The sequence below is a fragment of the Eimeria necatrix genome, genomic scaffold (genome assembly GCF_000499385.1).
Source record: "Eimeria necatrix Houghton genomic scaffold, Enh_scaff454, whole genome shotgun sequence".
Lineage (NCBI taxonomy): Eukaryota > Apicomplexa > Conoidasida > Eucoccidiorida > Eimeriidae > Eimeria > Eimeria necatrix.
The window spans coordinates 1-10,000 of NW_013654339.1; the positions used below are offsets into that span (position 1 = coordinate 1).

General features: G+C 56.8%; 2 protein-coding genes across 2 annotated transcripts; one reads left to right on the forward strand and one right to left on the reverse strand.

The window, feature by feature from the left end:
* Positions 1–220: 220 nt before the first annotated feature.
* Positions 221–2,778, reverse strand: ENH_00055380 (hypothetical protein, conserved; the record flags this gene model as incomplete). The annotated part of the gene is made up of 8 exons (XM_013581576.1): positions 221–340; positions 619–680; positions 772–831; positions 950–1,025; positions 1,238–1,446; positions 1,785–1,830; positions 1,963–2,049; positions 2,455–2,778. The coding sequence occupies 8 exons, from the start codon at positions 2,776–2,778 to the stop codon at positions 221–223; spliced, it is 984 nt and encodes a 327-aa protein (XP_013437030.1).
* Positions 2,779–3,862: 1,084 nt separating this feature from the next.
* Positions 3,863–6,915, forward strand: ENH_00055390 (hypothetical protein, conserved; the record flags this gene model as incomplete). Its single annotated transcript, XM_013581577.1, has 3 exons — positions 3,863–4,698; positions 5,463–6,348; positions 6,697–6,915. The coding sequence occupies 3 exons, from the start codon at positions 3,863–3,865 to the stop codon at positions 6,913–6,915; spliced, it is 1,941 nt and encodes a 646-aa protein (XP_013437031.1).
* Positions 6,916–10,000: the final 3,085 nt, after the last annotated feature.

Here is a 10,000-nt window from a genome sequence, read left to right on the forward strand (position 1 = left end):
TGCTGCTGCTGCTGCTGCTGCTGCTGCTGCTGCTGCTGCTGCTGCTGCTGCTGCTGCTGCAGCAGCCGAATCTGCATTTTCGTGGATCCCTTGAGGTGCAGGCACCTCGACTTGAATACAAGATCTAAATACGCAGAGGAACCTGTCCTCTTCCCTGCAAGTTCTGCTGCAGCACCTGCTGCAGCTGCTGCAGCAGCTGCAGCAGCAGCAGCAGCAGCAGCTAGGCCAAGCCAGCAGGGCTGCTCGCCAGCAGCAGCTGCTGGTTCCGCTCCTGCAAGGCGCTCGCATACGCCGCCTCCAGCTTCCGACGCGTCAGCACAGTAATGTAGGCCATTGACGCCTGCAGCAGCAGCAGCAGCAGCAGCAGCAGCAGCAGCAGCAGTAGCAGCAGCAGCAGCACTGAACACGGGCGGAGGGGGAGAGCCAAACCCCACTGCTTGCGGCCTTTTGTGCTGCGCTGCGGCTTCGTGAAGGCCGAATTGAAATATCATTTAAATGACATTTAAATGACATTTAAATGACATTTAAATGAAAATAAAATAAAATAAATTAAAATAAAATAAAATAAAATAAAATAAAATTAAATTAAAATAAATTAAAATGCTGCTAAAGACCTACAGCTGCCATCAACACTCCGATGGCAATCAGGCTCAGCCGCTGCCACGTCCAGGAGAAAGTGCCTGCGAGACACAGCAGCAGCAGTGTCTAAACCCTAAACCCTAAACCCTAAACCCTAAACCCTAGTTTTGTTTTTCAAAGTTCCTGACTCACGAACATCCAGGTCCTTCAGGTCGCTCAGAGCGGAGCCGATGAAGTTGAACGCGAGAATAACTGCAGCACAGCAGCAGCAGCAGCAGCAGCAGCAAACAGAAACACGTTGGCTGTTACGCACAGCAGCAGCAGCAGCAGCAGCAGCAGCAGCAGCAGCAGCAGCGGGGCTGCGGCTCACGAGGAGTCCCCGAAAAAGTGCCGAGCAGCAAATGGGAAGTCTTGAGCGCCGTGACTCCGAACAAATAACTGGTCAGCTGCAGCAGAGGCAGGAGCGCATGCAGTTGCAATAATTTTATTAAAAATAAAACAATTAAATATTTTCCGAAGCAAACTCAACAACTGCTGCTGTCCTGTGGTGTCTGTACACCGGAGCGCGCGACCCCGCAAAGTTTCGCCCGCGGGGCTGCGCGGGAGGCGCCGCAAACCCTGAAAGGCGCAAACCCTAAATTAGGGTTTAGGGTCTCACGGAGTACGGCAAAATGGGCGACAGCCGAATCAGCGCCACGAAAGTTATCCCCCCCTCCTCCACTGCTGAGTCAAAAGCTCTGAACAAAGTGCTGCTGCTCATCCAGGAGTGCAGCAAATCGAAAAGGAGGTGGCGGCTGATCATGAAGCAGCACAAGCCGGAGAGCAGCGCCCCGCAGAGCGAGCACAGGAAAGCAACCACAATGCCCACTGCAGCAAGACAAAACAAAAATAAAAGAAATAATTAAAATAAAAGAAATGATTAAACTTCTGGCGCAAAAAGAATTCAATTTGCGGCCTCGGAAGCCAAAAGCCCGCGGGATCGGAAACGCGGAGTTTCAGGTGTACGTACACCCCAACACCACGCGGAAAGCTGCAGCCGCCATTTCTGCATTCCACTTTTTCAACTTTTCGCGACTTGAGGACTTTTTGGCTGCGCTTTTGCTTCAGTGTTCCGTTTTTTTGAATTAAATTGACTTTTAATTGCTTTTAAATGGCTTTTCTGCCTCATTTTCCGCTTTTTCCTCCAGCTTTCCACCCCCACTTACAGGTTTCGCCGTATATGCGCGAGAAGATGAAGCCCGCGGCCAAGTGCTGCGCAGCAAACCGCGCACGAACTCCAAACCCTAAACCCTCATCCGCAAACCCTAAACCCTCATCCGCAAACCCTAAACCCTAATCCGCAAACCCTAAACCCTCCTAAAACAAACAATCTGCTGACCTCACCATGAACTCTGCTGGCATGAAAAAAGCAATGAAGACCACGTACAGCACAATGTACGCAAAAGGCGCAAAATAGCCAAACCCTTGAACCTGCAGCAATAAACCTCAAACCCTAAACCCTAAACCCTAAACCCTAAACCCTAACTAAACCCTAAACCCTTAACGGTAGAAACCAGTGCTAGATTCAAAGGGCTAACTCCACAAGCTGTTGCATTCAATCAGTCTCGCGCATCCCCCTTAGTCAAAACGGCAGCTGCTGCAGCAGCCCCAGCAGCAGCAGCAGCAGCAGCAGCAGCAGCAGCATTCCCAGCAGCAGCAGCAGCAACGGCACTCGCAGCAACAGTACTCTAAGCAGTATCAGCAGCAGCAGCGCTTCTAGCTGCTGCAGCCCAAGCAGCAGCAGCAGCACGCCACGCGTCACGAGCAGCACTCTGAGCAGCAGCAGCAGCAGCAGCACTCCAGCAGCAGCAGCAGCAGCAGCAGCAGCAAACTCACTCCCGCTATGAGCTCCTTAACTATGGCAGCTGTTGTGTCGATGTGGCTCAGCGCCAGCAGCAGCACGAGGCCAACAGCAGCACCGAAGCAAACCTTAACAACCATAAGAGCCCGTAAGAAGAACTGTTCGCCCCTGCTGACGCTGCGCTGCAGCTGCTGCTGCTGCTGCTGCTGCTGCTGCTGCTGCTGCTGCTGCTGCTGCTGCTGCTGCTGCTGCGCATCTTCGCCCTCCGGGGCCGCCAGCAAGCCCTCGCTGCGGGCTGCAGCGCAGCTGCTGCTGCTGTCCATCAGCCGCTCCTCCAGCTCCCTGGCATCTCCCTTCATTGTGGAAGCAGCAGCTGCTGCTGCATCAGCTGCAGCGGCTGCAGCAACTGCAGCAGCAACGGCCTCCGGCAACTGCCTCAGCAGCAGCAGCAGCAGCAGCAGCAGCTGCTGCAGCTGCGCCCGCAGCTGCTTAGACAGACACACCGCACTGCTGCAGCCACTTAGCAGCAGCGGCGCCCTTAGGTGCTTCGGAAACAGCAACGCAGCTGTGCAGCAGAAGCAGCAGCAGCAGCTGCTGCTGCCCTCCCGAGTGTTGCAGCCTGCCACCGAGGCTGCTGCTGCTGCTGCTGCTGCTGCAGCAGCTAAGGGCCAACCAAAGGAAAAAAAAGTAACACTGGAAGCACCACAAAGAAGAGATGTGCTGCTGCTTTGCTGCTGCTAAGAGGAAGCGGAGAGCTGCTGAGACGCTAGAGAGGAGCAGCGGCAGCAGATGAACAGCAGCAGCAGCAGCAGCAGCAGCAGCAAACCTCTCCAAAGCAGAAGCTGCTTCTCTAAATGTGAGGCAAAGACGCAAATATGGTGAAAGTTAATACTAAAAGAAAGAAAAGAATGACCTATAGCCGACGGGGCCCCCTAGCCCGAGCCTTCGGCAGCGGGTGAGCTGTTGCTGCTGCTGCTGCTGCTGCTGCCAGCAGCAGCAGCAGCAGCAACCGTGCGGGCGGCGGCTTATTTCACCTGGACTTCTCCAAATGTGTATATGCTGCTGTGCAGCGAAGGTTGAAGTACTTGTTAGAGTAGAGCAGCAGAGGGTTTGCGCAGCAGCAGCAGCAGCAGCAGCAAGCAGCAGCAGCAGCAGCAGCACACCATTGTTCTATGTCTCGTGGACAGCAGCAGCTAAGCGCCCGCTTCTGGCTTCTCGACCAGAATCTTTGCCTTGCTAACTTCAGAAACAGCAGCCGAGGGCAGCAACAGCAGCAGCAGCAGCAGCAGCAGCAGCAGCAGCCGTAGCCGCCTTCTCTCAACACAGCTCCCAGCCTGCTGCAGCGAGGCCTCAGCTGGAGCTGCTGCAGCCAGCAGCAGCAGCAGCAGCAGCAGCAGCAAGCTGAACACATTATGCCCGGCAGCAGCACACACGTTTGCTCGCATGCGGGAAGGGGCAGGGGAGCAGCATCCCCAGCACAAACAGGCACAGCAGCAGCCACAGCAGCAGCAGCAGCAGCAGCAGCAGCAGCAGCCGCAGCAGCAGCTGCGGCAGCTAGCAGCGGCAATGGAGTGTCCGGGCACTTACTCGCGTGCAGCAGCTCAAAACACATCTGAAGAGTACTGGAAATTCCAGATAGCAGCAGCAGAAGCAGCAGCAGAAGCAGCAGCAGAAGCAGCAGCAGAAGCAGCAGCAGAAGCAGCAGAAGAAGCAGCAGCAGAAGCAGCAGCAGAAGAGGCAGCAGAAGAGGCAGCAGGAGCAGCAGCAGAAGCAGCAGCAGCAGCAGCAGCCGGAGCAGCAGCAGCAGCAGCAGCAGGTGCAGCGGCAACGGGAGCAGCAGCAAAAGCAGCAACAGACGCTGAAGCAGCAGCAGCAGCAAGTGAGTGCAGGACAGCAGACTCAGAAGCTTCGCCTGCAGCATCAGCAGCAGCGGAAGAAGCATGCAGAGTGGGTTTGCAGCAGCAACAGCAGCAGCAGCAACAGCAGCAGCAGCAGAAGCAGCAACAGAAGCAGCAGCAGCAGCAGCAGCAGCACGACCAGGATGCGCACAGCGCGCGCTTTCCACATTCCTTAAGTACCCCTTCTGCAGCCAGCGAAGGGAACATGGCAGCAGCAGCAGCAGCAGCAGCAGCAGCAGCAACAGAACTTGCTGCGCTGCAGCGGCAGCAAAGCGGATCTGCTGTGTCGGTTTGGCTGTATGAACGGCTGGCCCTCTTGGAGCAGCAAATTAGAAATCAGCAGGAGATGCATCAGAAGGAAATGGCAAACTTGAGAACCAGGTAATTGCTGCTGCTGCTGCTGCTGCTGCTGCTGCTGCTGCTGCTGCTGCTTCTGACGTTCATTCCGTGCTGCTGCTGCTGCTGAAGCTGCATTTCATGCTGCTGCTGCTTCTGACGGTGTCTTTCGTGCTGCTGCTGCTTGTCATGTTGCATTTGCTGCTGCTGCTGCTTCTGACGGTGTCTTTCATGCTGCTGCTGCTTGTCATGTTGCATTTGCTGCTGCTGCTGCTTCTGACGGTGTCTTTAATGCTGCTGCTGCTTGTCATGTTGCATTTGCTGCTGCTGCTGCTGCTGCTGCTTCTGGCGTTGCATTTGATGTTGCTGCTGCCGCTTTTGCTCTTGCCGTGCTGCTGTTTGTCTGGTGCTGCTGCTGCTGCTGCTGCTGCTGCGTTGTTGCTTGCTCTGCTGCTGCTGCTGTTGCTGCTATCCGTATCCCCATTATGCTGCCAATCCGGGTACCAAACCTGCTGTGCTGCTGCTTGTGCTGCTGCTACTGCTGTGCTGCTGCCTTTGCTGCTGCTGCTGCTGCTGCTGCTGCTGTTCCGCAGCTTTCTACTTGTTTTCTGACTTGCTGCTGTGGCTTTTGCTGCTGCGGCGGCCATCGGCGCCGCCGCAACTGCTGCTGCTGCTGCTGCCAGGGCACTTTGCGCGTGGCTGTTGCTGCTGCAGCAGCTGCTGCTGCAGCAGCAGGCGCTGCTGCAGTTGCTGCTGCTGCAGTTGCTGCTGCTGCAGTCCACCGTTTACATCTATCTGCTTTTCCGCAGCCACGAGGTCTCCCTGTCTTTGGCTTTGAGGGGCGCCAGCAGCAAACAAATAGCAGCACACATTGCAGCAGCGCAGCAGCTGCTGTGCAGCAACTGCAGCTGCTTGCTGCAGCAGCAACAGCTGCAGCAGCAGCAGCAGCAGCTGCTGCAGCAGCAACAGGATAGCGGCAGTAGGGGGGAGGGCGCCTCCAGCGACAAAAGCAGTAGCAGCAACGGCGAAGTGGCAGCAGCAGCAGCAGCAGCAGCAAAACAGACGGAGCAAGGAGGTGCAGCGGCAGCAGCGGCACCTCTTGCTGCTGCAGCAACAGCAGCAGCAGCAGCACCTCTTGCTGCAGCAGCAGCACCAGCAGAACCGCCAGCAGCCACAGCTGCAGCAACTTCCGTACACGAAGACACACTGAGGAAACAAGAGCACAGCAGCAGCAGCAGCTGCTGCTGCTGCTGCAGCCATAGCAGCAATGCCGCGGTCAGAGAGGGCAGCAACGGCAGCAGCAGCAGCAGGAGTCGGGCAGCATCTGCTGCAGCAGCAGCAGATGAAGAGAAATGCCCCCCTGCAGCAGCGTCGCCCTCACACGCTGCTGCTGCTGCTGCTGCTGCTGCTGCTGCAGCAGAGACAGGCGAGCAGCAGGAGCCCTCTGCCGCCCACCATGATGACCCGCGGCAGCAGCAGCAGCAGCAGTTGCAGCAGCACCAGCTCAAGCAGCACGAGCAACAGCAGCAGCAGCAGCAGCAGCAGCTGCTGCAGCAGCAGCAGCAGCAGCAGCAGCAGCAGCAAGGGGAATGCGCGCTAGACAAGAGAGAGGAACTCGTGCTGCATGCAGATTGCTGCTGCTTGCTGCAGCACTTGGCTTCAGTCACTTGCCGCCACTGTGGGGTTGCTGTTAGAGTGAGTCTTTTGCTGCTGCTGCTGCTTCTGTTTATTTTAATTAATTAATTAATTAATTAATTAATTAATTAATTAATTAATTAATTGATTTATTATTTGCATTTTGTTTGCTTTTTGCTTCTGTCTTCTTTTGTTTCTGTGGCCTCGGGCTTCGTCAGCTGCTGCTGCGCTTATTTGCTGCTGCTGCGCTTATTTGCTGCTGCTGCTGCTGCTGCTGCTGCTGTGGATTGCGTGGGTTGTCGAATAAATAAATAAATAATAAATAAAATAAAATAAAAATAAAGTGGGAAGTGGCATTTGAAATAAATGAAAAGAATTAAAAACTATTTGCTGCTGCTCTCTGTGCAGCCCCTCGCGCTGGGAACTCACCTGCGGCGCTGCTTGCTGCAGCAGCAGCAGCAGCAGCAGCAGCAGCAGCAGCTGAACCCTTTGGCTCTCGCGTTTGCTGCTGAAAGGAGAATTAAAGAAAAAAGAAAAACAGACAAAAGAGCAGCAGCTTCTTCTCTCAGCAAACAAGCCTTCTGTTCCGGGCTGGCTTTCCATTGCCCGCAGCAGTCCTTCCGCTGATGCTGCTGCTGCTGCTGCTGCTGCTGCTGCTGCTGGGCGTGGTGCAGCAGCAGCAGCGGCAGAAGCAGGAACGGCCGCAGCAGCACGCCGTCTTTGAAGTCCCACGAATTGCTTACTGCTGCTGCTGCTGCTGCGAGGGCTTACCCAACAGTAGCAGCAGCAGCAGCAGCAGCAGCAGCAGCTAGCTGACGGATGTGGCGGGGGACGGCAGGGCTGCAGCAAAGGACGCAGCAACGCGAGCAGCAGCAGCAGCAGCTGCTGCTGCTGCTGCTGCTGCTCGAGTTTTTGCCTTTTTTTGATTTAAATACAAAGCAGTATTCTGCAGCTTAGTTTAAACTACTTTTTAAAGGTTTGAGCGCATCGCAGCAGCAGCAGCAGCAGCAGCAGCGACGAAAGCCGCAGCAGCAGCAGCAGCAACAAGAATAGCAACACAGCCGCAGCAGAGGCAGCAGCAACGGCAACAGCACCAGCAACGAAAGCAGCAGCAGCAACAACTGAAGTAGTAGCAACAGCAGCAACGGCAGCAACTGGAGTAGCAGCAGCAGCTGCAGCAGCAGCAGCAGCAGCAACACCAACAGCATTTATGACAAACTTAGGGACACTTCGAGAAACAAACAAACAGAGTCAAATGGGGGGCAGCAACACCGCCTGCTGCTGCTGCTGCTGCTGCAGTCCTTGCTGCAGCAGCAGGCGTGCCTGTTGCTGCTGCTGCAGCTCTTCTCATTGCAGCAGCGGTTTTTCCTGCTGCTGCTGACTGCACTGCAGCGCCGCAGCTATTACGAGCGCAGCAGAAGTTGTTCGCTGCTGCTGCTGCTGCTGTTGCTGCTGCTGCTGCTGTTACTGCTGCTGCGGTTGCGGCTGCTCTTTGGGCGGGGCTGCAGCAGCAAAGACCTGCAGCTGCAGCACTTGAGCTGCTGAAGCTGCTGCTGCAGCATCTGCAGAGAATCGCCACAGAGACTTTGAGGCCCTTTTGAGAACTGGAGCTATGACCTTCTCTGCTGCTGCTGCTGCCTCTGCCGTTGCTGCTGCTGCTGCTGCTGCTGCAGGCGGCTGCAGCAGCGCGAGGCTGCAGCAAGCAGCAAAGGCGTAGGTGTCTGTACACAAAAATCCATATTCCCCCTCACAGCGCAGCGCCACCTTCTTGGCTTCTGCTAGCTGCTGCATTGTCCGCTGCTGCTGCTGCTGCTGCTGCTGCTGCTGCTGCTGCTGCTGCTGCTGAGCAGCAGCAGCAACAGCAGCAGATGGGCGAGCTATGAGGATGTCTGTCTCGGGGCCGCCGCTGCAGTGGGCGACGCAGCAGCAGCCAGCAGCAAGCAGCTGCACCACCGCAATTCCAAAGTGCTCCTCTTGCATGCAGTGCAGCCCCACCTGCAGCAGCAGCAGCAGCAGCAGCAGCAGCAGCAGCAGCAGCAAAGGCAGCAGCAGCGTACAGGGTCGTAGAGAAACAAAAACAGACAGAAAGAGACACGAAAGACAAGTGCAGCAGCAGAGAAGCAAATGGAGAGCCTGCGAGACAGGCAGAGCAGCGCGTCGTAGCAGCAGCAGCAGCCGCTGCTGCTGCTGCTGCTGCAGCTGCTGCAGCAGCAGACTGACCTTTGCAGTCCGCAGCATGTGCTGCAGCAGCAGATCGCTCGGGTTAACTAAAAAGAAGCAAAAGGCTTCTGCTGCATCCTCGCACTTCATGACTGCTGCAATTTTCTCCTCGATTGCTGCTGCTGCTGCTGCTGTTGCTGCTGCTGCTGTTGCTGCTGCTGCTGCTGCTGTCGTCACATTGAGGGGCGCTGCGTCGCGTAGAGCTGGCAGCAGCAGCGTCTCGCCCCTCAGGGCTGCTGCTGCTGCTTCTTCCTCCTCTTTACTGCTGCAGCAGCAGCAGCTACTGTAGCAGCAGCAGCAGCTGCTGCTGCTGCTGCTGCAGCCTTGGGCCACAGCTCTGCAGTGCTGCAGCAAACGCCAGTCTGCTGCGCCCCGCACGGAGCCGCACAGCAGCAAGTGGGTGTGGGGCGGCAGCAGCAGCGGGAACGAGGTGTACATACACCTCAGGATTTCTATTTGCTGCTGCTGCCTCTTCTCTGGCCTGAACTGGCCCAGAGATATTATGCGGTTCTTCCGCGGCTGCTGCTGCTGCTGCTGCTGCTGCTGCTGCTGCAGCTGTTCGTGCTGCTGCTGCTGCGCGTCTTGCTGTGCCGAAGCTTCTGGCAGCAGCGTCCACTCATCTTGCAGCTCATCTTGCTGCTGCTGCAGCTGCTGCAGCAGCTGTTTCTGCTGCTGCTGCACCTGCTGCTGCAGCTCCTTTGACAGACACGGGGGGTAGCAAACGGGAGCAAGCAGTTTGTTGCTGCAATTTTCTTTGCTGCTGCTGCTGCTGCTGCTGCCTGCTGCTACGGCTGCCAATTTCTGCTGCGTCCACTTGCTGTTGCAGCAGCAGCAATTGAGTGGATTCCGCTGCTGCTGCTGCTGCTGCTGCTGCTGCAGCAAAGTGCGCAGCAGCCAGCTGTACGAGCGCCACAGCGCCCACCGGTACGCACGTCGCAGCTTAGCACTTAAAGCACGGCCCTGCTGCTGCTGCTGCTGCTGCTGTTGCTGCTGCTGCTGCTGCTGCTGCTGAGCTTCCTCAGAAGTGCAAATCTGCGAGCTCGGTGCTTCTGCAGCAGCTGCAGCACAGTCGTCTGCAGCAGCAGCAGCTGCTGCAGGAGACTGTACAAATGGATAGTGAATGTACACGGATAGGCCAGTTAAGCCCTCGTGTTGCTGCCGCTGCTGCTGTTGCTGCTGCTGCTGCTGCTGCTGCTGCTGCTGCTGCGAGGAGCTCCGGGGCGGGGCAATTAGAGCAGCCAGAAGCACAGCGAGCTGCTGCTGCAGCCGCTGCAGCGGCTGCAGCAGCAGCAGCAGCAGCAGCTGCGCCCCAGGAAGCCCCGTGGTGTCTGCTAGCCGTGAGGGCAGCAGCCGCAGCAGCGCCTCAGCAGCAACAGCAGCAGCACCAAACATCTGCAGCAGCAGCGAGAAGCAGCAAGAGTAGTAGCTGGGGTCCGCCAGCCAGCCAAGCCGCAGCGGCACAAGCACCAAAGGACTGCTGCTGCTGCTGCTG